The sequence below is a fragment of the Citrus clementina genome, unplaced genomic scaffold (genome assembly GCF_000493195.1).
Source record: "Citrus clementina cultivar Clemenules unplaced genomic scaffold, Citrus_clementina_v1.0 scaffold_7, whole genome shotgun sequence".
NCBI lineage: Eukaryota > Viridiplantae > Streptophyta > Magnoliopsida > Sapindales > Rutaceae > Citrus > Citrus x clementina.
This window is the reverse complement of record NW_006262075.1, coordinates 20,126,058-20,152,888: the sequence shown is the minus strand read 5'-3', so window position 1 is coordinate 20,152,888 and position 26,831 is coordinate 20,126,058. Positions and strand designations below refer to the sequence as shown.

The 26,831-nt window shown below is 34.1% G+C and overlaps 1 protein-coding gene and 1 pseudogene across 8 annotated transcripts; both read left to right on the top strand.

The window, feature by feature from the left end:
- Window positions 1-10,456: 10,456 nt before the first annotated feature.
- On the top strand, window positions 10,457-18,524 carry LOC112096716 (putative disease resistance protein RGA3). 8 transcript variants are annotated; one of them, XM_024180099.1, is made up of 12 exons: window positions 10,457-13,339; window positions 13,442-13,527; window positions 14,392-14,649; window positions 15,020-15,086; window positions 15,778-15,914; window positions 16,414-16,472; window positions 16,588-16,910; window positions 17,020-17,214; window positions 17,326-17,474; window positions 17,600-17,718; window positions 17,834-18,031; window positions 18,179-18,524. In XM_024180099.1, the coding sequence occupies exon 1, from the start codon at window positions 10,465-10,467 to the stop codon at window positions 13,318-13,320; it is 2,856 nt and encodes a 951-aa protein (XP_024035867.1). In that variant the 5' UTR covers window positions 10,457-10,464; the 3' UTR covers window positions 13,321-13,339; window positions 13,442-13,527; window positions 14,392-14,649; window positions 15,020-15,086; window positions 15,778-15,914; window positions 16,414-16,472; window positions 16,588-16,910; window positions 17,020-17,214; window positions 17,326-17,474; window positions 17,600-17,718; window positions 17,834-18,031; window positions 18,179-18,524. The 8 variants fall into 8 exon arrangements, with proteins under 8 accessions (XP_024035867.1, XP_024035866.1, XP_024035865.1 ...); XM_024180098.1 differs by having other exon boundaries at window positions 16,233-16,472; XM_024180097.1 differs by having other exon boundaries at window positions 15,778-16,328.
- Window positions 17,889-21,326, top strand: LOC112097033 (annotated as a pseudogene).
- The last annotated feature ends 5,505 nt before the right edge of the window (window positions 21,327-26,831 follow it).

Genomic DNA, 26,831 nt, shown 5'->3' with positions numbered 1-26,831 from the left:
AAATTTGTTTGGCATCTTAATGTTGAAATTGATTAAAAAAAAAAAGGAAAAGTCAAATGGGAACACATTGATTGCATTCAAATTGGCGGTTGGACTTTGACAAGCAAAATGCCAATTTTGAACCGCGTGATGAATTTGTCAAAAAGGAAGAAAGTTGTTGCCGACTTGTTAGATTTTTGGTGTGATAGTTTGGCTATAAATTGGAATGTCATTTGATGAGAAATGAGTAGCAATGAGCTTCCGCATTGCTCAAGAAAATAGACATGAAATGTTGGCCATGGAGAGAAGCAATCCAAATTGAGAGGAGAGAAATATTCTTAAGCATGTAGTTATATTGGAGGAGCATTTGGCTCCTCAATATGGGTATTACGGGTTTGCTTTGTTAAGGGGTATTTCTCATAATTATGTATTTGGGGCTTGGGTGAGAGAAAATTATTTCTGAGAGTGGTTGTAATAATTTTTCACATAGTGAATATTTTTCTCTGGTTGTCTTGTGACAACGGCCGTGGTTTTTCTCCGGATTTAGAGTTTTCCACGTAAATCTTGTGTTGTATGATTGATGTATTCTCCATTTAATTTTTCTATTAATTTGTTGCTTGATAAATTGCTTGGAGTGATCTTGGGAGGAAGCTCAATTTCCTAACAGTGGTATCAGAGCCAACGGTTTGTACTTAGGGTATACGGTACTATTTATGTATAGCATATATGTCAGTAGCTGGTGTTTTTCAAACTTGGTGGAGTTTGATGTTGTTAAAAAAAAATTAATGGAAGAATGATTTTATTGGCTTGTGGAGAATTCAAGTCAAAGGTGTATCTAATCTTGTATGCACAAAGATTTGAAGGTGTGGACAATTTTTGGCACCTCAAGAAAATTGTCAAGAAGGTGGAGTGGGCTCGGCAAATTACTCCAGAATCAGTAAAAGAGATACTGATATTCTCGCAGATGGTGAGTTTCCTTTTGATAGGAGACTGTGTTAGTTCTTTTGGCATGTAAATCTCCAAGTTGCCATGAAAGAGAACATGCTATGATCAGCGGGGTCCACAAGTTTGCACGCGGGCGTTGGCTTGATATAAATGCAAGGTGTGTGGTGGAAAAGTTATGTCATGGCTGAAGAATTCTCGGGGAAACCAAGCATGAGAATTGCACCATAAATTTCAGCAATATATTTTAACATGTGCCGAGAAAAATCTTAGAATGGTTGTTTCTAAGTGGTATACTCTTTATGGTGGAGTATAATAATTCTTTATGTTGAGAATTATGACTATTGGTGAAGACATTGCTTTGTAGCAGTAGTTATGAATTTTTTTTTAATCAAGGTGGAGATTGTTGAAATTGATTAAAAAAAAAAAAGGAAAAGTCAAATGGGAACACATTGATTGCATTCAAATTGGCGGTTGGACTTTGACAAGCAAAATGCCAATTTTGAACCGCGTGATGAATTTGTCAAAAAGGAAGAAAGTTGTTGCCGACTTGTTAGATTTTTGGTGTGATAGTTTGGCTATAAATTGGAATGTCATTTGATGAGAAATGAGTAGCAATGAGCTTCCGCATTGCTCAAGAAAATAGACATGAAATGTTGGCCATGGAGAGAAGCAATCCAAATTGAGAGGAGAGAAATATTCTTAAGCATGTAGTTATATTGGAGGAGCATTTGGCTCCTCAATATGGGTATTACGGGTTTGCTTTGTTAAGGGGTATTTCTCATAATTATGTATTTGGGGCTTGGGTGAGAGAAAATTATTTCTGAGAGTGGTTGTAATAATTTTTCACATAGTGAATATTTTTCTCTGGTTGTCTTGTGACAACGGCCGTGGTTTTTCTCCGGATTTAGAGTTTTCCACGTAAATCTTGTGTTGTATGATTGATGTATTCTCCATTTAATTTTTCTATTAATTTGTTGCTTGATAAATTGCTTGGAGTGATCTTGGGAGGAAGCTCAATTTCCTAACAGTGGTATCAGAGCCAACGGTTTGTACTTAGGGTATACGGTACTATTTATGTATAGCATATATGTCAGTAGCTGGTGTTTTTCAAACTTGGTGGAGTTTGATGTTGTTAAAAAAAAATTAATGGAAGAATGATTTTATTGGCTTGTGGAGAATTCAAGTCAAAGGTGTATCTAATCTTGTATGCACAAAGATTTGAAGGTGTGGACAATTTTTGGCACCTCAAGAAAATTGTCAAGAAGGTGGAGTGGGCTCGGCAAATTACTCCAGAATCAGTAAAAGAGATACTGATATTCTCGCAGATGGTGAGTTTCCTTTTGATAGGAGACTGTGTTAGTTCTTTTGGCATGTAAATCTCCAAGTTGCCATGAAAGAGAACATGCTATGATCAGCGGGGTCCACAAGTTTGCACGCGGGCGTTGGCTTGATATAAATGCAAGGTGTGTGGTGGAAAAGTTATGTCATGGCTGAAGAATTCTCGGGGAAACCAAGCATGAGAATTGCACCATAAATTTCAGCAATATATTTTAACATGTGCCGAGAAAAATCTTAGAATGGTTGTTTCTAAGTGGTATACTCTTTATGGTGGAGTATAATAATTCTTTATGTTGAGAATTATGACTATTGGTGAAGACATTGCTTTGTAGCAGTAGTTATGAATTTTTTTTTAATCAAGGTGGAGATTGTTGAAATTGATTAAAAAAAAAAAAGGAAAAGTCAAATGGGAACACATTGATTGCATTCAAATTGGCGGTTGGACTTTGACAAGCAAAATGCCAATTTTGAACCGCGTGATGAATTTGTCAAAAAGGAAGAAAGTTGTTGCCGACTTGTTAGATTTTTGGTGTGATAGTTTGGCTATAAATTGGAATGTCATTTGATGAGAAATGAGTAGCAATGAGCTTCCGCATTGCTCAAGAAAATAGACATGAAATGTTGGCCATGGAGAGAAGCAATCCAAATTGAGAGGAGAGAAATATTCTTAAGCATGTAGTTATATTGGAGGAGCATTTGGCTCCTCAATATGGGTATTACGGGTTTGCTTTGTTAAGGGGTATTTCTCATAATTATGTATTTGGGGCTTGGGTGAGAGAAAATTATTTCTGAGAGTGGTTGTAATAATTTTTCACATAGTGAATATTTTTCTCTGGTTGTCTTGTGACAACGGCCGTGGTTTTTCTCCGGATTTAGAGTTTTCCACGTAAATCTTGTGTTGTATGATTGATGTATTCTCCATTTAATTTTTCTATTAATTTGTTGCTTGATAAATTACTTGGAGTGATCTTGGGAGGAAGCTCAATTTCCTAACACTTAAGTCTTCGTTTATATTTTATTTGTTTCAATTGAAGCAAAAGATGCATATCGACAATGGCCCCAAATAATTAATTACAACGAAATATGCATATTCTTGGTATGAAAGCTAGTTGATCAAGCAATGAGGAACAGTGACTTAATAAACTTAATTATTCTGTTTAATTTCATGTATTTCATTTTGGGGCTTGTAGTTGCTAAGGTTACTGGATTTACATTTCTTTTGAGCATAACCCACCGACTGCATATGTAAAATTAATTAGTTACGCTCTGCCCCTCTTCGGTATTTCTGAAAAATTGAAATTAATTAATATTTTCTTTCTTCTTCTTTTTTAATTTTTTGTTAACTTTAGTAACAAACTAAGCTCTTGTTCGGTATTGCTGTGGAAAAAAAGTTGTAATTATGAAATAAAAATTGATAATATGTAATAAATATAAAATTTAAATAATAATTTTGATAAAATTATTAAAGATATAATAAATTTTCTATGATATAAGTAAAAAATCATATCAATATAACTTTTCAGATATAGTAGCCAGTGTTTATCAAACACTTAAGAACTATAACTTTTAAATTACAGTTGTCCAAACTCAATTTCAAATGGACCATAAATTCATGGGTAATTGACCACTTATCAAATCATCAAAAGTTTCAAAATAGTGGTAGGTGGTAGTCGTTGAAACTTAATTGAAAACCTATTTTATTTTTTATGGTAAAGGAATACTCTATTGCTCTTAACTTATGCATGATTTAGGATGAAAATAACGACTCTAATTTGCTTTCACCATTCAAAGAAAACAAAAATTTAAAGCCAAAACGCAGGGGCCTAAAGTCAATTTCATGATTAGGGTGCTCTGTAATAAAATGTAACGTAAGTTGTTGAAAGAAACTTCATATTTATCCTGAAGCATTCAACTCAGTTCTTTTACTCTATGATAAATGTATTTTAAAAATTACCAATAATTGAGAATAAAATAAGGACAAAACATTTAAAATCGAATACAACTCATGTTTTACTTGAGTTTTATATTTATGCTGATACATACTTTGGACACATTCTTTGGAAAAGACATTGACATTGGCGTGCATCATCAAATTTGTTTGTGAAAAACCATAATTATATATTACTACGTTTACAAACTTTGTAAATGGCTGTGCTTACAAATTTTGTATAAAAGGTTTTAAAGGTTTGCTACACAGACCTCTAAAAATTCCAGAAATGATTATATATACCTTTTTACAATTATATCATTTGGTTATAATCAAATTTTTTACAATAAATACAAATAACATATTAAGATAACTATGAGTAGCAAAATAGTATTTCAAATATGAAAACATATTAAATGCATATAATTAATAAAGTAAGAAATATAAAGATTAAACTATTATCTATATGTCCAGCCAGGTTTATTAATACTAATCCATTAACCCAAAGATTGACTTTAAAATTCATACTATACATAATATTCACATAATACAACACAAATTTTTTAAATTAATTATTTTGAATGTTAAATACAACTATTTTTTTTATTTATCTTCTATGAATTCAAGCACCTATTCAAGTTCTAAAAATTGGTAATTGTAATATAGATTGTGTTCTTTCACACATTGGAAAATTACACAAATTCTACCCCTAAAGCTAGTGGGGATGAATTAATTTCTTAAATTTTTCCTATCACGATTAAATCAACTTAATTATCCTTTAGTACCTATTGCCTTATGGGAGTCCAACAACCACCCTTAAGACTATAAAGGGTGAAGTTAAATAATTTATCCTTTGAGCACAAATTATTTTCTAGAAGAAATAGTAATGATGGTGAACTTGTGGGAAGTTGTAATTCAATGATGGGTAATGAGTGACCCGCTAAAAAGTTATAATTAAGTGATGGGTGACTTGATGAGAAATTGCAAGCGTTTCGATCCAACAGTACCCAAATGTTTTGTGTACATATTATTTGTTTTTGATACATACGAACAATCTTTCTAAAATTTTCTAGAGCTTAAAAGTCTGATACAGGGAGATGACAACCCCTGTGTGATTACACTCACTCATAAAGTAATTAATAAAATAAAAATCGCTGTTATTTTCTCAAAATGAAAATTCAATTAAACCAATCCTTCCTAATTTAATTTTACCATTCAAGCACTAGACTAGTGTTGTTTCGAAAGAAAAATTAATTTATATATTTTACTCTTATAACGTGAAAGGGTCAAATTGTCCACAAAAATATTAGCCCTAAGTGATAAAAAAAAATTAAAGAAGTCTTAGTTAATTAGTTATTAAAAATAAGAGTTAATGTGAAGTTTGGCAAATAGAAAGGACTTTAATCTAAATTACCACTAGAAAATAAAACCGCGCTTCCCGCGGTTTTGAAAAAAGAATTTAGTATTATCTTTTTTTCTTACTTTACACTTGATGAAACTGATAAAAAATATGAATTGATTTTTTTTAAAGATGAGGCAGCCTTATAAAAAACAAAAAAAACTATTAGCCAGCAATACAAATAAAGAAGCAACGCAAGATACAAATTAAAATGAGAGAATATATTATAGAGTGATTTTATTCATTTCAATTGTGTGTGTACAAAACAAAAAGATGAGCTCTCCTTTTATAATTACATAATCACTCCATGAAATTAATGAAAAATTATGGATCATAATTCCTTGTGAGATAGTGGGAGTTATAGGGAAGCTAAAAGTTGCTAATGAGAGATAGTGGGGAGACTAAGAGATATATGTTATGAACATCTACATTTATTTTAATAAATTCATAACACTCCCCTTTAAATATTCATTACAAAAAATATGTCTCACTAAAATCTTTATATAATTGTTATTGTGTAATAACAATCAAATTAATTATGAAAAGATGAAAAGCCAAATCTAAAAAAAAAATTTCTATTTATTAGATAATAGAGAATATACAAAGGTGAGAAATGGTGATGTCACATCACCTCTTGTAGTCCTAGCTTTATATATATATATAGATATATAGATAGATATTAATTGTGGGGTGTGATTACAAAGAATGGGGTTGGAAATAAGTTTATGAAAAGTTGAAATTGACTAAACTTTTGGCATCGTTCAACTTTTTGAAGATTTAGAAACTATCAACAATTAAGGTAAAAATAAAGAATCAAAACATGAGTACAACTCACGGAAAAATATGCAAATAAAAAACCATGCTTTAACTTCTGCAATATAATAAGAATCAGGCCCGGGTAGCTAAATTAATGTCTTCAGATAAATATAAGAAGCATGTGTCATGCCGACTTGTTCAATAAAAGAGCTGGAAAGTGGAAATCACCATCTTTCATAATTTGGCATTTATTTTTCCCTCGGATGGAGTTTTTTACCCTTTATAATGTACTTTTGAACACTTAAATTTTAATTATAAAAACTTTTTAATATAATTTACTAAAAAGACACTAATTAGCAACATCTTCAATCCATTTTTTTTCTTTTTCTGAAAATTCAATCCAATTATCCTACCATAAACCCAAAAATTTCCTTAACTTCAAATCTATATCATAAACCATTAGAAAAAAAAAAGAAGGAAAATGCATGAAATATATTATTCAACAAGCTGCCAACAACCAACTACAATATTTGAAAACAATACTTTAAAAAATATGTAGAGGAAACGAGCATCAATATTGTTAAGAATAAGAGAGAAAAAAATGTTCAGTTATAAAAAGATAACAAAAAGGCCGCAGATCTTAACCACGACTTAAAGGCGATTAGAAAATTCGAGTTGTGATTCAATCAATATGACTCTAAAAAAGAAAATTTTCTTTTAAAAAAAGGCTTATGTCATTTTTTGGAAGTGAAGGAATATTTTTACTAAAGAAATAATTGAATATCTTCTTCATATCGATAAGAAACTGATGGAATAAAGTTCAAATCTATTAAACTTCTATTATCTTTGAAGCTTGGACAAAACGAAAATTTGAGTGAGAAGAATGTTTAAATGGATTGCTAAAAGAAAAAAAATATAGTTAATTAATTAGATTTATTAAGGACTATTTGGGTATTGAAAAGAGTGTGCAATGTAAAAATTTTATTTCTAAAAATTATTAAATGAGTGTTCAAAGTATACTTTGGAGTGCAAACTATCCCAGCTTACTCACTAACAATTTCTGTTTTGGCCTGATACTGGTAATACATCTTAATTAGCTGCCAAAATGGTCTTTCTCTTTTACAGCCTTATTCAATAAACATAAAAGAGAATACACATAGATCCTCCCTGTTTCTTCATAAATTATCAGTAATCTACCCAAAGATTATACTATTATCAAAAGTACTACAAAAATTTAAATTTATTTAATTTTACACATATTTTTAATAATGTGTATCAAACGCTATAAGAAAGACAAATTACTCTAAAAAAATGACCATCCCTAGACAATGGATGTAAAATTGGAGAAATTTAAATTTTTATAATATTTCTAGTAAAGGAGTAATCTTCATCACTTATAATTTTCCTTTTTTTTATTTTTTTTATTTTCGTACTTTGACATCAAATAAAGTAAACTTTAATTAGCTTTTTACACATCTGGCCAGCTTCAGAATTGAAAGGATCAACGTATCTTCACAAAATATTCAGGTGCTTCCAGCATTTTCGCAATGAGATTAGTCCATCAATTTTCGATCTTTAATTTTAATGTTTTTCATTAATTTATGAACCAAAGTATCTTACGATTTTAACTAGTCTTAAAATAATCATAATAATAATAACAATATTGTTCATTGCCGATTTAGGGGCAAAATGGTCTTTAGCGGTCGATGGTTGTTAGCTGTTAATGTAAATGGAAAATGGAACACTTAACGGACTGGGGGCTTGTTAACCTTTGTAAAAACTTGTCGCTAGGAATGCCAATCAATAATTACTAGTGTCTAATTGGCTGGTTTAGGTATAAGTACATATAGTTGTTGGCAAAATGATCGACCTTCCCCCTACTGTGATCACATGCCACCCACTAACAAAATATTTTATTTAAAATAATCCTTAATGTTCTCTTTAAATGCAATCAATTAGTTAACTAAATCCAGTTTTCCTGAATCCTTGCTAATTTGGTTTTTTTTTTTTCATTAGTAAGGTTGTCGAGTAGAAAGTTTATTTGAATATTTTATTCTTATAATGTGAAAGGATCAAATTGCCCACAAAAAGTATTAGCCCTGAGTGACAAAAGAGAAATTAAAGGGGCCATAGTTTATTAATTATTAAAAATAAAAATTTAATATAAATTACTATATAGTTGTGGGGGTATGATTACGCACAATGGCGGTAGAAATTCACCGGCCATTAAAAGTTTAGATTATTATTATTATTTGTAATGAAAAGATGAAAGTAACTCAATATTTTGGAATCGTTCAACATTTTTTAAGATGTCAATAATTCAGATAAAATAAAGCATCAAAAAATGAGTTCAACTCACGGACTAAATTAATACATTTGATTAGAATTGTACATTTATGGTGATAAAATGCTTTGAATAAATCTTAACATTTTCGTGTTATTCACTTAGAGATATTTCATTGTATTCTATTGCCAACTTGTTCTTAGTCGTTTGACTCTACACACACACACACATCTCTCTCTCTCTCTCTCTCTCTCTCTCTCTCTCTCTCTCTATATATATATATATATATATTCCTGGCAGTTTACAACTTATCTCTTTGTTCTATTATACATTTGTTGATTATTAATTCCTCACCGATAAACATGACTCATCAGGTATGCTTTCACACGTAAAAACAATAATATATAAACTGTAATATGAAATGACCTTTCATTTTCCATTGCCTTCCGTCGTTGTCTCTTATATTATTATAAGAAGTCTGAAGTACGAAAATATATAGATAGAAAGGGAATTGGATATTTATCAAGCTAATTAATAATTGCCAATGGAAAATAAAAATGATTATTTATCATAAGATTCTGTATGCAACAAGTAGTTAATAGAGACGCGGATCCACTCATGAATTGAATTTATCTGAACTTTGAAGATGATCTTATGACATGTGTTCATATTAGTTTATATACAGTAAAAAAATTTACTTCTTTACATTATTTTTAATATTTATATGAAACTATCAATCACATATTTGTATTTACTTAAATAAAAAACACAGATTAAAAGAGAATCTTAATCTAACTATTACAGAGTAGCATCCGAATAATGGTGTGAATGATATATAAGTCTTCTTAAAATATTTATTACAAAAAGTTAATTATATAAAATTAAGCGTATATTCCCATTTAGTTCCTACAGTTTAGGTTAATTTCCTAGTTAGTGCAAAGCATAAACTAAAGCCCAGCTAATACAAGTAGCATAAATAGACCAATCCAACCATGGGGTTATTGACAACGATGCTGTTACTTCTATATAACTATTAGATTTAACTTTTTGAGGGGTAAAACAAAAATATAAATTATAGATGGGAAAGGAAATATTGGGTTATTATTGATTTACAATAACAATATAGAAGAAGTTGTGATACTTTGGACGAAACTGCGGGATAGTACTTCCAAATCATGGCGCGACTTATAAAAGTCTTCTTAAAATATTCATTTATTTACATAAATTAAATTAAATGATATTAAATAGAAAAATCTCCATCACCAAACGGCTCTATTTTCAAAATTTTTTTAACATGTCCTATGTGACGTCTGATGACCAACATGGTAAAAAATAAAATATTCCCTAATTATTTTTTGCAGGCAGTATAAGAATATATATATATATATATTCTTTTTTTTTTAAATTGATTAAGCATCAGGTTACTGTATTACACAGAGATATTTATAAATAACAACATATCATTGCGCACTGATATTTACAATCAGATATATACCTGTGACTTATATTATTACATTTTTATTCTATGAAGTACATGCCCAGCCAAATACCCCTCATGGAAGAGGGATGTCTCGACTCCACTTGTATTTCGCAAAGGAGAAAGACATTATAAGCAATCTCCATACAATTATAATTAATTAAGGAAATTTGAATCCGTGGGAACTCGAACCATTGCCCTCATAGTCATGCTTGATTTGAAGGACAATGGTTCACCACTGGCCACATGCCCAAGTGGCGTATAAGAATATATATTGACATAACATGGGGGACATCTTCACAACATAATTGCCTCCTTTCTGCATTTTGTTTTCAAATTATTCACCAATTTTTTTCAATATGGTTGACGCGATCGTTTCCGTTGTTTTGGAGCAGCTGATTTCAACGGCTATTGAAGAGGCAAAAGAGCGGGTGAGGCTTGTAAAGGGTGTCGGAACAGAAGTAAAATTGCTGCAAGACAATTTTGAAGCCATTCAAGCTGTGCTGGTTGATGCAGACCGAAGGCAAATGGCGGAGGAACCGGTCAGACTTTGGTTAGAGAAGCTCAAATATGCATCCTACGACATGGAGGATGTGTTGGATGAGTGGAACACCGCAAGGCTCAAACTGCAAATCGAAGGAGTTGATAACAATGCTCTGGCTCCTCGAAAGAGGGTATGTTCCTTCTTTCCTGCTTCCTCTTGCTTTGGTTCCAAACAAGTGGTTCTGCGTCATGACATTGCTCGGGAGATAAAAGAAATCAATAAAAATTTAGATGCTATTCACAGGCAGAAAGATATTTTTAATTTTAGTGTCATTAGATCTACTGAGAGGTCTGAGAGGATGCATAGTACTGCTTTAATTGATGTGTCTGATGTTTGTGGTCGAGTTGAGGAGAAGAGCACTCTAAAGAGCAAGTTATTAGGTGAGGGTAGTGAACAACAAAATGCCGTCCAAACCATCTCTCTTGTTGGGATGGGTGGAATTGGCAAGACAACTCTTGCTCAATTTGTTTATAATGATAATGATGTGATAAACCATTTTGGGAAAAGAATATGGGTTTGTGTGTCTGACCCTTTTGATGAGTACAGAATTGCGAAAGCAATCATTGAAGCTTTAGAAGGTTCTGCCACTAATTTAGTTGAACTAAATGCACTTCTTCTACATATTAATGAATCTATTGCAAGAGAAAAATTTCTTCTTGTTCTGGATGATGTTTGGACAGAAGATTACAATAAATGGGAGTCATTTCGACATTGTCTAATAAATGGACAGCGTGGAAGTAAGATTTTAGTTATCACTCGTAAGGAGACAGTTGCTGGAATGATGGAGTCAACTGATGTTATCTCCATTAAGGAGCTGTCTGAACGTGAATGCTGGTCGTTGTTCGAACGAATAGCTTTTTCTAACAGACCTCGTTTGGAGTGTGAACAGTTAGAGGAAATTGGTAGAAAAATTGTCAGCAAGTGTAAGGGCCTGCCACTTGCTGTCAAAACTATTGGGAGCCTTTTGCGTTTTAAAAGAAGCTTGAGAGTGTGGCAAAGTATTTTAGATAGTCAGATGTGGCAACTAGAAGAATTTGAAAGAGGTCTTTTAGCCCCTCTTTTATTGAGTTATAATGATTTGCCACCCACAATAAAACGGTGTTTTTTGTATTGTGCTATTTTCCCAAAAGACTACCGTATGGATAAAGATGAATTGATTAAATTGTGGTTGGCTCAAGGTTATATTAGGCCAAAAGAAAATAAGGAGTTGGAGATGATTGGGGAGGAATATTTTGACTACTTAGCCACAAGATCTTTCTTCCAAGAGTTTGAGACAGACGATTATGATGGTCTTGTTGTAAGTTGCAAGATGCATGATATAGTGCATGATTTTGCACAATATCTCACTAAAGATGAATGTTTTTCAATAGAAGCTAATGGTCATGAAGAACCGTTGTCATTGATAAATACCCCTAAGGAAAAACTTCGTCATTCGATGTTGATGCTTGGATTTGAGGCCTCATTTCCTGATTCCTTATTAAATGCTAAGAAATTGCGAAGCTTTTTAATAAGTAGCCCATATGATGTCTTTTCACCGGTGCTACCACGCTTATTTGATCAATTGACATGTTTAAGGACATTAAAAATAGTTGCACATGATAGGAGATGGTCTAGCGGTATGATTCGTGAAATTCCAAAGGAGATTGAGAAATTGATTCATTTGAGATTTCTTCAACTGCGTGATTTAATGATAGATGAACTGCCTGAAACGTGCTGTGAGTTATTTAACTTGCAAACATTAGAGATCCGTCAACATGGTTATTATTTGATAAGCTTACCTCACGGATTTGGAAAGTTAGAGAATCTGAGGCATTTAAGTGAGTTTGTTGTGGGTATTACCGGGAGCAAAAATCACAGTCGAAGTCAAGGATGTAAATTGGAGGTTCTGGGACAGTTGCGTCACCTCAGAGGGTCTCTTAGAATTCGAGGGTTGGGGAACGTGAAAGATGTTGATGAGGCTAAATCTGCAGAGCTTGAGAATAAGATGAATCTTCGCCATTTGGGATTATGGTTTGACAAGGAAGAGAGAGAGGAGATGAACGAGGAAAATGGAGCGAAGGATGAAGCAACTATTGAAGCCTTAAGACCACCTCCAAATGTTGAGTCACTAGAAATATCATTATATAAAGGCAAGACTTTGTTCCCCATTTGGATAGTGTCGTCATGCAAACTGAAGAAATTAGGACTCATAAGCTGCCCTTTGGTAAAACTGCCTCCTTTGGGCAAATTGACGTTCCTTGAAATACTCACAATAGGTAGTCTGTCCAGAGTGAAAAAAGTGAATGATGAATTTTTGGGAGTAGAAAGTAGAGATCATCTTCATGGCATTGGCACATCTTCCTCAGTTATTGCCTTTCCTAAATTAAAACAACTGGAGTTTTCTTATTTAGAAGAATGGGAAGAGTGGGATTTTGGAAAAGAAGATAATATTACAATCATGCCACAACTAAAGGCATTAGAGATTACTAGTTGTGGGATGTTGAAGTCGGTGCCAGACCAACTTCTTCGGAGCACAACACTGGAGGAATTGTGGATTGGTTGGTGTCCTATTTTAGAAAAACGTTTCAAGAAGGACACAGGAGAGGATTGGTCAAACATCTCTCACATTCCGAACATCCGATTTACATGGGATTACGTGCAAGGGGGTCCTGGTTGGTTCAGTAACGGCTAGCAACAGTTACCACTGACTGGTATTTTCTTCTTGGTTCCATCTTAATTTAATTTATCAGTAACAGTTTATAATATTTTAATTTAATAAGGTATTGACTTTTATGATTGCAACAATTTTGCAGCTATATATATATATATGAGCAATTGCACTGTAATATATTCTTCACAAGCAAGTGGCTAGCTGTGGTAAATTACCTTCAAATCCTAGGTATTTTCTCCTCGATCTTTGCTTCTTTATTTTTTTTTTTTTTACTCGCTTTTTTGTAATTTATTGAACCAAATCTTCCATCATATATATATGTTATCTGGTCAAGAATGTATGCAACACTACTTTTTAATTATTTAATAATTAAAAGTAATTAGTTGAGACTTAATTGTTTGAGATGGTATTAATTGAACTTCTAGGGATTTCATTAGATTAAGGGTCCGTTTTTCAGGGATTCACTATATTCTTTTGTGGTATGACAAGTCTGAGCCAAACCCTGTGACCTGTTGAATTTTGAAATTGAGAAACTCAGGTGCAACTAAGGTACTAAGTAGTCCGTTTAATCACTTTACAGGTTTTTTATCATGTAATTAATGGCCAGCTTTGTTCAATCATCCAGTATCATAATAAGCATGAGTTATGGTTTTTACAGCCATGCAACGTGATTTTGAGGTTTCTTCCTCTGCTCTCTGCTATATCTTGGGAAGATTTACATTTTTTTCTTTAATTTGGAATTAAGGTTTTTGGAATAAGAGCATTTTATTTATTCTTTTGATTCAAAAGCAATGCTGACAGCACCAGGATCCTACTCAATGCTGATTGAGTGTTTTGTTTTTTACATAATTCTTTTTGTCTCTTCAACTTTAGAATTATTAGGATTCTGTAATTGAACATCTTTAGATTCTGGATTGTTAACTCAACTTTAGTAAGTTCGTTTAAAATAAATACATATTAATTATAGATTAATTTTGCAGGATTGCTCTTAATTTTTTCATAACTTGTTTCTAAATTAAGTTAAAAATTCAATTTAATTTGTCAAAAAAGAGATTTCTTATTTTTGAAACACTTGAAATTGTTTTTATGCAGAGTAAAAAGAGTGGGCGATGATTTTTCGGAATATGAAGTGATCATGCCACATCTACAACTCCATTGGTTATTGCATTTCCTAAATTAAAACAACTCGCACTTGCCGTATTTTAGAAGAACGTTTCAGAAAAGACACAGAAGAGGATTGGTCAAAGATCTCTCGCATTCCTTTAATCAAAATTCAAGGTGATTATGTGCATGGTGGCTCCCGTTGAATTCAATGGCAGCAGCAATGAGCTAGTACCATCGACCCAAAAGGTATTTTCTTCTCTTCATAGTTAGCTGATTCTTTAATTTATTAGTTATTTGTAATATAAGAAGTTAAATGAACAAAATCTGGATCAAATTCTAAAACCTGTCATATAGTCTGGAAGCAGCAGTTGTTACTAATTTAAGCTCTGTCTGGTTTTGCTTCCGAGCAATTGTAGCTTTTTTAAGCCCCTACTACAAAGTTTTTTGTAGATTCTTGGAACTGAGGCTCAAAAGATTAGGTGATTTGACGTATTGATAAAAAATTTGGGTTATTATTTTTCAGACTTTAAAAGTTATATTTGTACCAAATATCGTTAAGTTTTGTTCAAGTTCTCCAAGATCCGACCTTTATGGACACATAACAACGCTTTTGCAGGAATTAGCAGAAGTTTCCACAGTAATTTCAAAGTGTTCAGAACAGCTGCAGTTACCATCTCTCCCAGGTATTTTCTTTTTGTCATCAAATTCTGTGGAGTTAAGAAATGAAAGAGCTTATTAAGAACTAAAGTTCAAACACAGAACTACGGAGAGAAGAATAAAATATTGCTCAGCATAGTTGCATTTCATTTCTTATTTAAATATATGTACAAAAATACATTCTTGTTTAACAAGTCATACTCAGTTCAAGTACAGCTTTATTGCTTATTAATTGGCTCCCTTTGATTCCATCTAATGGACACAATTCCCCGTCCTTTACAGAGGACAGAGTTCACCTTTCTTATACAACCCTTCATTCTTATCTACGAGCTATCTATAGAAATCTTGAGAGTGCTGCTGAGAAATCACTCCTCTGCTGAGTCATCTTTCACGTCAATATTTTCTGGATGAGCTGGAGATGAGCACCATGTTGAGTTGCCTCACTGTGGCATTTCATCGAGCACTTGATTCACTGTATCAAACACCTTCTTATTCTAGCATGTATCATATAAGCTATCTGGTCGATATTAAGCAAGAGTTTTTATATATATATTTCAAACACCTTCTCATTCTAGCATGTATCATATAAGTTATCTGGTCTATTTTATGCAACAGTTTATATATATATTTCAGATTGTATGACCGAAATAATTGACTATATTTTCTTCAATTGAAATAAATTACTTGAGCATTATTTATTTCTTTTATTGTTTTCAGGTTTTCCCGCTATAAGAAGATATTTTCATCATGTGATGCCAATTTATTCCAAATCCAATGTCACAATATGCATTACTTGGTTTCCAAGAGTAATTCATATCGGATGTGCATATGTAAAATATGGACAAGGACAAAAGGTAATATATTGTGGGAAAACTTATAGGGACTTGTTTCCTGCATCAGCTTAAATTTTCATCACGATGCTAAGTTTTGTATCATTTCGAGAGCAAATTATAATGAATTAATATTACAGAGGATTGGCAGCTTGTGACAGCTGCTGTAGTGGTTTGTGGCATACATGGAGAGATTAAGTTTCTGATTTCTTTTGAGTTATGATTTTGCTTTCATCAACAGCTCTCTGCTTTGTCTTGGGAATATTAACCATTTATGGATTTAAGGTTTTTGGATGAGTTTGAAATCATCCTATATATGTAAGACCAATTTTCTTTTATCAGATTCGAAAAGATAGTCTCAACACAGAACGCCTGCTTAAAGCTGAAGGAGAGTTTTGTTTACTGCAACCTCATTTGTCTCTTCAACTTTAGAATTCCGTAATTTAATTTCTCTGCTTTCTGGACTCTTGACTCTTTAGTAAGTTTTTACTTGAAGATAAATATATTAAATATAAATTTTCAGGGCAAATTCTACTTTTTCCATCCTGCGGATTTCTCAGCTACCTCACCAAGGCTCCTCTTGTAAGTATTTAATGACCCTCCATTCTTTCTTCATTAGAGAAAAATGAAGCTGACATTTCTCCTTCCACCTTAAATTAATGATATTGCTTTGTTGGTTTTTGTGCTGTTTTTGCAGGGCCGATTTATTTGTTGTTAGAAAGAACGCCTTGATTGGTAGAAAAACTTGGGCTATGAAGAACAAGTGATCAATAAAGTCATTAGTGCCTTTAAAAAAATCGAAATAAAGTTATTAGTTCGTGGCTTCTGTGAGTGCAGGGAATTAGTTGAGGTTCCTTCTGGTCTCTGTAGCTGTATTTTGTTATTTGGCTTTATTTGAGTTTTGGAAATAAACAATGGATACGGTAAGCCAGAGCAGTTGATTTTGTAGCTGTGTGGACTGGAACAAGTTGGTGTGCCTCATGCTCTAGGGTGTTGTTGGGTCCTTTGCTCCATTCAAAAGTATTCTCCCTGTGATAATTTCGTTAGAATGAAATATTTGTTGATGTAATTTATCATATTTGATTTAAAATTGATCTAAAATTTCAATTGGATTTGCTTTTAAATTTAGGTCAGTCCAGGTGACATTATGTTTGGAGGACGGGACATAAGTTCCATGAAAAGCAACAAAGGCCCTACAAGGGATCAATGGTTCCACTTCTTGAAATCTACGACACTTGACTGATTTCATTTCCACCAACTATGGGTGCCAATAAATGATCAAGGGAGCCAAGGGTCAAATGCCACAAAACATCAAAGACATTCGGTACATATAGTCAATTACTTGTTTTTGTCACAGGGGTTTTAATTATTTTGTCTTCTTTTGTGAAAGATATGGTTAATTGATTAATTCATGTGGTTTGTTCGTGGTAATTAGATATTGCAAGTAAGAACACAAACCGGATAAGATTGTTGTAGTACTGTGGACGGTCAATACTGAGAGGTACGGTAAGTGATTGTTGGGATGAATGTTACAACGGAGAGCCTTCTTGCTTCATTTGGACAAAAATGAAGCTGAGATTTCAGGTTCTTTAAAATCTGATTTTCTTGCATTTTGCTTTTGTTGGGTCAGTTAAATAGTTGTAGAGAAACATAAGATCGTGCTTTTTCTTTGTTAAATTGTTGTGTTTTTTCCCCCCTTTTTTTGCAAGGCTGATTGATTTGGCCATTCGGAGGAACAGTTTGGTTGGTGGAGATGGACTTTAAAAGAGCAGCCAGACTAAGATGAAATCTGTTTCGTTTGATTCTCTTGTTGGGGGCTGGAATCAAGGTACATTTGCAGTTTAGATTCTTACAAGTGCTGGTGATCGACTGTCATTTGTATAGCTTTTAGAGAAGAAGTATTGTAGTTTTTGCTAGTCGGTCTGACTGTTGTTTCTTGGTAGGGTATTTGTGTTCTGTAGTATGTGCCATATGTTGGGGATAGCAAGAGAGCCATAGATGAATACACATCAGAAATTTTCGCGGAGGCAAGGACACCATTCTGCGGTCACAACACTCTCTTTTGGCTACTGCCATCATCTTCGATTTGGTTCTTTCTTGCTGAACTCAGCACCAGGACGATGCTCAAAGCTGAATGAGAGGTTTGTTAGTTTGTTGCATACTTAAATATTTTTCTCTCCAAATTAAAATTTCATTAATTTATACATCTTTGCATTATGGACTGTTCTTGGTTGATTCCATGATAAATTAGTTCAAAATATTTATTTATATGTGGTTAAATTTTGCAGGGCAAATTCCACTCTTTCAGACCTGTGGCTACAATTCTCACCTTCTGCACCAAGGCTTCACTTGATCAGTTACCGCCATGTATATCATTCATCAGCCTGCAAGCAGGCTGGGAGCTCACAAATTTTGGTACATGGACAAATCTGAGGGGACACAACTGGGTTCGCAATCCCACTGAAGAAAAATTTTAGGGCATTGTTCTTCATAATTTTTGAGTGTGAGACAATAGTGATACCTTGGAAATTTTTCTAATGATAATGAAACAGTCTGGCATTTTGAATTTATGCTTGTGGCTTTGGTCAAGCTTGCTAAATTTTAGCTAGACACTATATGGTTTAGAATACTTTGTTAGCCTCTGCTTCAGATCACATATCACAAGTAAAATGAATTATTTGGGAATTGTTGAATGTCTATCAATACATTTGTCATCTTGATTCTCGTATACATGATTTTATTGAGGCAATGATTAGCTTCTTGCTCTTCCTTTCAAGCCTCATGAGTTAAGGATTTAACTATGATGTTGTGAAACAGTGGAAACAACATTACATTACGGCAAGAGAATCTAATCTTGTCAGTGTTGGCTAAAGGTCAATTCTCATAATCAAATTGCAAGCTCAAACAAAATAGCATTCGAACATGACACGAATTTAATAACATACAGACTTGAAATGAAGAAACTGCTTAGCAACACACACACACGCATATAAGAGAATGGGAAATCCAGTTCGTGACCGGCGAGCAGCAGAGATTGCACTTATGTCCAATCGTCCCAATGCCTTGTATTGCTAAACGAAATCAACTCCCTGCATACAGGGAATATAATCAGGATATAAGTTGGAAAATGATGAGCATTGCTTTTAAAATATCTTATCCTTAATTATATCCAAAAATGGTTCAGAATTCTCATCAAATGGAAAATGAACCACATTTCCTTTGATACCTTTACACACTAGTATACTAATCTAAAATGAAACAAATAAAGTCCACATCTTCAAGAATTTCCCCCAAATAGAGTTTTTAAATTTCAATTTCAAATTTTTAATGGATTTTTCAGTAATTTTGGCTTCTGGGTAGTTGGCATTTGTTAGGTTTCTTGTGCTTTTGTTCGTGTATATGTGTTTTGAGTTTTCTTATGGCCTGTCTTGAAGTGCTTGTCACATCATATACTGTGCGGGTTTTGGAAGTATAAAAAATGTTATGTCTGTTTGTAGTGCTTTGTTGAAATAAACACAAGCGCTTTTTTTGCATTAAAAAACAATGAGACTGATTTTTAGAGAAGTATTTGATAGAAGAAAGGATCTTGAAGTATTTTATAGAGAAGCACTTACTATTTGATGTTTTAGAAAGCACTTTCAATTGCTTTTATTTCAGTACCTCAGTTTGTGTTTCCATATTTCATTTAGTCTTAGAGAGAGACGCTTAATTGGACCTTATACATGAGCATTGTTATCTTATGCAGTTTACAACTATGACGTAAACATCGTGATCACGTTAAGATTAACTAAGAGAAATGAAACATAATGAGTGTTAACGGATGATCACAGCGAGCTTAGTGCAAAATTGACATGTTTTGTGCATAGAGAAAATAAGTTTGGAGCAAAGGTATGTCAATGCCAAAGTTGCCATTGCCACTCGTAAATTTCTTCCACAAAGTAAACAGTTTGATTGACTTAATTATTGCACGTTCAGGTGTTCAGATGGATTCTGAAACAACGACGGTACATTGCTGATAAGGGTATTTATTCAGAGTTCATAACGGTTATGGGGAAGAAGGGACAAACTAGGATGGCCATGCGGCACTTCTCAGAGATGCGTAATAGCAGGTTCCGACCTGACGCTTCTGTATATAATGCTTTCATCACTGCACGTCTCCGCACCCGCGATAAAGTAAAGGCATTGGCTAAAGTGATTTGTTATTTTGAGAAGGTGAAGGGAATGGAGCCTTGCAGACCAAACATTGTGACATACAACATTCTTTTAATATTTTGGCTCAAGCTCGAAATGTAGATAAAGTCAATGCTTTGTTAAAAATCCAACATCAATTTCATAATCTAATCCTATTATATTTGTCCAACCCTAAGTTCAACGTTCAATCTGTGGAATATTCAAGAATTTTAGAGATTTGGAGATATTCATAATCCAAAATATCTATTGATGGTAAAAATATTTAAGTCTAAAAATTTCTATAATATTTGAAAATATTTGTAAAATGTAGTTGTCCAATTTTTAAAATTTAATATTTGTGTGGTTTGTAGTTATTTGTAAGCTCATTGCCGTAGGCATCAAGTGAAAAGTGAAGAATTAGAAGATAGAAACAAGAATAAACCGTGAGTTTTGTAGTGTCTCTCTTATAAAATATCAATAAAGTCTTTTAATTTAGTAAAAGTCTTCTGCTACCTAAAGAGTTTTTATTTTGAACAATTTGGTCCTCTTTTGTTTTCAAGATGCTTTGTTCAAAGAACTCAACGAGAGAATCCTTCCCTCTGGTATCTCTACATACAATGGTGTAATACTGTAATGGATGAATATGGAAAAAGAGGGATGATAAAAGAAATGGAATCTGTACTTTCCCGCATGAAAAGTACCGGCGTAAACTTGATATTGTCACATCTAATCTGCTGATTGATTCGTGTGGGGAAGAAGCAAAGCTTATGATAAGATCGAGCGATTGTTTAAGAGCTCAATGCGCTTTAAAGAGAAACCAACACTGCCTACATTTAGTTCAATGACTTTAAACTGAATGCCATGCTTGAGGCTTACTGCATGATTTGTTGGCCACTGGAAGCAGATTTCCTCTTTGAGAGTTCGCATAAGATGAGGGTGACTCCAGCTTTATCGACATATAAACTTCTGTATAAGGCCTATGCTAAAGCCAATATAGAGGAGCTTATGCAGAAGTTAGTGAAGCATATGGAACAAAATGGTATAGTTCTCAATAAAAGATTCGTCCTTGAGGCTTTGAAACTTTCAGTTCGATCTTCGCTATTCAGTTCACTATCTGCAAGGGCCAAAACAGATTCGAGCGGGTGCCAAAAAATTACTCATTTGTGCGTTTTTCGTTTCCTTCCAATGAAGCCTACATTCGAAACAGTTTGTGTAGCATGGGGATCGTTGGCTTTTATGTCAAGTAATTTTCAGCTTATCAGGTAGTTATTGTCAGTTTATCAGGGCTTCAATAGTTTCAGTTTATGTTGGATAGAGGCGCTAGTTACCTCTTGGCTCTCAAAAATCCCTTCTATAAACAGAACATGCTTACCATGGAAAGCTGCAAGACTGCAACACCAACGTGAAGCCAAAAGGAAACAAAGAAGGTCAAGATAAGCATTGTGCTTTTCATTTGTTCGCTCTGCTGCCCTGCTATAAAAGTGCCAAAAAGAGGAGAAAAGAAAGTTCAATTACAATACAATTGTAATGGAACCTGTTTATAACAATAGAAGTGTCAAGTTTTACAGCATTTGCAGGCCACAATAGCCTTAATAGTTAAAAATAAAAAGCGAGTGTTCTTAAAACATGACATGCAAAGATCCTGTCATAACATCAAAATTCCCAAGAAAAAGAAAATGTACCAACTAGACGTCCTCACAATCAAGAGAAACAAACAAAAAGATTTAGGAAATACTAATTTGGAAAAAGGGAATCGCTTACAAGTAGGAAAAATGGAATTAATTCGAAAGTGCTACCCCGAGAATACGCACCAACAATCTCTAATAATCAGTTGAAGCAAGATCAACTAGTTTAACATGATGTGGTGAATCCAGTTGTGATAAATGGGGAAAAAAAAAGTCTCAAATTTAAATATCTTCTCGAATTTGGAACTGCATAATACCTAATTTCAACCACACCCCCACCCCCCCCAAAAAAAAGAGTGGAAGAAACAAAGAGCATCCAAATGAACCAAGCAAACCACTTGCTTCACCAGTACCCTTTCAGCATACGTGGACATTTTGCAATAACTTAAAGGAAAGAGAACTCATCCCCGAAAACTTTCTGTTGGAAAGTGCTACGTTAGGAACTGTAGAAATAACAGCTATTAACTAGCGCCACTTAGTACACAGCTGGTAATTTAGCTATTATTAGCGGTTGAGTGCAGTAAATAGTGGTCAGATTAATTAATAATAGTTGGGTGTCAGTAGTTATTAATCTCTCTCTATATGTATATATTCATGTAATTACTGTAAAGGTGGAATAAGCAGAAAAATAAAAAATATTTTCTCTTCATGGTATCAGAGCTTTAGATTTTCTGCCTAGTGTTATTCACGGCCTTCATAGCCATTTTCTTCTTCGGCCTTAATTGCCACTTTCTCCTCAGGCTTCATTGCCAACTTATTCTTCCTGAAATCATGTCAGAAATGACTAAACCTGACGCCTCTTTCAACCCTATCCATGCTGAGCCCGCCCACCAGATTACCACCTCCAAACTTGATGGAATGAACTTCATGGAGTGGTCTCAGTTTGTGAAAATCTCCCTAAAAAGCAAAGGGAAGTTTAAGTATGCGAGTGAAGCACCACCCAATGTGAAGGATCCCAAATTTGAGACATGGGATACAGAGAATTATATGGTAATGTCTCAGTTACTAAACTCTATAAAACCCCAAATCAAGAAAACCTATATACTGCTTCCCACAGCCAAAGAGATATGGGATGCTGTGAACAAAACATATTCCAAAGTTGGTTTTGTTACACAGATATTTCAAATTAAGAGACAGATTTATATCACAAAGCAGGGGTCCATGAATGTCACAGACTACTACAACACTCTCAAAGGGTTGTTAACTGAATTGGATTTGTACCAGAATGTGGAGCTGCAATTAATGTTCTGAAGATGCAAAGACAATAAGAGATCTTATGGAAAGAGAACATGTCATACAATTTCTATTAGGACTTAATTCAGTGTATGAGCAAGCAAGGGATCGAGTCCTTGGGACAAATCCTCTACCTGATCTTGATAGAGCATTCTCTATCATTAGAGTAGAAGAGCAACAAAGAACTGGTGGGCACTAAAACCATAGAGTGGGGAGATGCAACTACCAAAAATTCTGCTCTTGTTGCAACAAAGTCTACTGATAACAAAAAAATCGCAGGAAAAGGACAAGCTTTGGTGTGACTACTGCAATAAACAGAGGCATACACGGGCCACATGTTGGAAGCAACATGGGAAGCCACAAAATCGGAAGCAACGTGGCAACCGAGGAGGATTTCAGCCTAACCGGACAGGCCAAGCAAATCAGACCTCAACAGTTAATGGAAACAACGGACAAGGACTAGAGGGATTTAACCCGCAAGATTTTGAAAAGCTCTGACAATTGTAATTAAGAATGATAGATTTGTTTGTTTACTAAGAAAATGAAAAAGAAAATCAGAGAAGCAGAGATGAAAGAACTTGTATATTATTCATACTGTCATTTGATTAGTTACACATGTTTATATACTACGATCTGGAATATTCTACATTCTGTTTACATGCAAAACAGCTGAGCTAGTAACTGAACTAATTTGCCACATAAGCAGCCACGTCAACATGTATAACAGATTCCGTTTAACTAACTATTTAAACCAGCATGTGACTAATCTCAAATTGACTATCTTAACAGCCTCCCTCAAGCTCAAGGTCGTGTAAGCACATTGAGCTTGGACCTGAGATAGTTAAATTGATCAAAAGCTAAAGGTTTTGTAAAAATGTCTGCCACTTGATCATAGCTGGGAACATGACTGATCTGCAGTTCTTTCTGAGCTATATGATCCCGAATGAAGTGTAAATCTAACTCAATATGTTTGGTTCTGGAGTGATACTTGGGGTTACTTGCTAAAGCTTCTGCACTCTTGTTATCACAGTAGATAACTGGAGTTTGTAATAAAGGTACTTTCAACTCTTGCAGCAAGTAAGTGATCCACAAAGTTTCAAAGACAGCCAATGCTAATGCTCTGTATTCTGACTCAGCTGTGCTTCTTGAGACTATAGGTTGTTTCTTAGATGACCATGAGATCAGATTATTCCCCAGATAAATGCAATATCCCCCAACTGACTTTCTATTATCTAAATCTGAGCCCCAATCAGCATCTGAGAAGGCTGAAAGTGTGAGTGAACCAGAGGCATAAAACTGTAAACCAAGATCAGCTGTATATTGCAAATATCTCAGAACTCTTTTACATGCTTGCCAATGAAGCACTGATGGATTGGCAAGAAACTGACTTAGCTTATTTACAGTGAAGGCAATCTCAGGTCTAGTAAGAGTAAGATACTGTAATGAGCCAACTATACTTTTATAGAGAGAGGGATTTTCAAAAGAAGCACCCTTGTCTTTGACTAGCTTCTCTGTAGAACTCATTGGAGTGGAACAGCCTTTGCTCTCAATCATCTGTGCTTTCTTAAGAATATCACCTACATATTTTGTTTGACAAAGATGTAAACCTTCAACTGAAGGTGTAACCTCAAGACCAAGAAAGTAGTTGAATTCCCCCAGATCCTTCAAAGCAAACTCTGAGCTTAAATGCTGAATAACTTTTTCAACAAGCTGAACATTAGAACCAGTCACCAAGATGTCATCCACATAAACTAAAATAACAACTATATCCCCTGCTTTGTGAAAAATGAACAATGAAGTGTCAGATTTTGAAGCAATGAAACCCCAATTCAACATAGAGAGTTTCAATCGGTCATACCAAGCTCTTGGAGCTTGCTTAAGACCATAGAGAGCTTTGGTAAGCTTACAGACATGAGATGGAAATTGAGGATGAATGAAACCTTCAGGCTGATGCATAAAGACCTCTTCAGTAAGAATGCCATTAAGGAAAGCATTATTAATGTCCAGCTGTCGAATTGGCCAGTGATTCATGACAACAAGACTCAGAATGATTCTTATTGTGCAAGGCTTTACAACTGGACTAAATGTTTCAAAGAAGTCTACTCCTTGTGTTTGATGGAAGCCTTTGGCCACCAACCTTGCTTTATACTTGGATATACTACCATCAGGGTTATACTTCACCCTGAAAACCCATTTGTTGCCAACAATTTTTCCAGCTTTTTCTCTAGGAACTAAAATCCAGGTGCTATTTTTCTGCAAGGCATCAAACTCAGCCTGCATAACTTGTTTCCACTTGAAATCAGCCAATGCTGCTTTAACTGAATGTGGTTCAAGGTGTTGAGTAACAGCCAAGTAAGTTTTGGGCTTAAAAACACTAGCTTTGGATCTGGTGAGCATGGGATGGATATTTTGAGTTGGTTGAGGTGCAAGAGTAGATACTGATGGTAACTGAATAGAAAGAGATGGTTGATGTGGTGTACTGCATGAAGAGGTGTCTGAAGAATGAGATGAAGAGAGTGTCTGTAAGATACCTGAATCAGGGCCTGCATCCTGAGCTGGAGGATGTAGAGAAGGCTGTGCACAGTTACTGTCATTGAGTAGGATGTTGGAAGAAATGAATGGACTAGAAAAATGACTTTGCTGAACTGAGGACACATTTGAATCTGATGAAGGAAAAAGATTGGAGTATGGAAATTCATATTCATTAAACTTAACATGTCTGGCAATATAAGTTTTGCCAGTAGAATCAAGACACTTATAGCCTTTGTGAAGAGGGCTATAACCAATCATGAGACATTTTCGTGTATGAAAGTTAAACTTGTGCTGACTGTAAGGTCTGAGAAAAGGAAAGCATGAACAGCCAAAGGTTTTGAGGAAATCGTAATCAGGCTTTCTGCCATAGAGCTTGGTATAAGGAGAAGTATTATTCAAAACAGGTGTTGGCAACCTATTGATAAGAAAAGAAGCTGTATGAAATGATTCCCACCAAAAAGATAAGGGCATTTTTGCCTGAGCAAGTAAAGTCAGCCCTGTTTCTACAATATGGCGATGCTTCCTCTCTACCACACCATTTTGGTGATGTGTATGAGGGCAACTATGTCTAAACTCTATGCCTTCTTCTTGAAGGAAATGTATAAAATTTCTGTATTCACCTCCCCAATCAGATTGTAGTGACTTTAAAGGATGATCAAATTGTTTCTCAACAAGGGTTTTGAAGTGTTTGAAAGTAGCTAAGGCTTCAGATTTGAGGGTTAAAGGAAAAATCCAACAATACCTACTATAATCATCTACAAAGCTTATGTAGTATCTATAACCCTGTAGTGAAAGCATGGGTGCTGGACCCCAGAGATCAGTATGGACTAGCTCTAAAGGAGCTTTTGTTTTTATTCCTGTTGAGTAAAAAGGGAACTGATGGATTTTACCATATTGACAAGCATCACAAAAATCAGGTATTGATGTTGGACAAGGAAGGGAAAGAGAAGATAGAATACATTTTAACACATGTTTGCTTGGATGACCAAACCTTTGGTGCAACAAATTTGCAGACAAAATATTGTTTGTACAGGTTTTATTTGTAGTTTCATCTAAGAGATTACAAGCTGAATTATTCAAAACAGAAAGCATGGAACTAGGAATCTGAGAAGGACTGTGAGAACTGGAAATGAAATCCTTTTTTGACAGTAACTGATATAGCCCTCCTCTAGCAATCCCTTGAGCAAGATGCACTCCCTTCTTCTGGTCCTTAATGAAACACATATTGGCAACAAATTCAATAGTTAAGTTGTTGTTTTCAAGTAGCTTTGAGATGCTTATAAGATTTTTGGTAAGGTGAGGAACAAACAAAATATATTTT

Bases quoted from the DNA above. Each gene is read 5' to 3' on its own strand.
- LOC112096716 (XM_024180099.1), top strand. From the start codon at position 10,465: ATGGTTGACGCGATCGTTTCCGTTGTTTTGGAGCAGCTGATTTCAACG.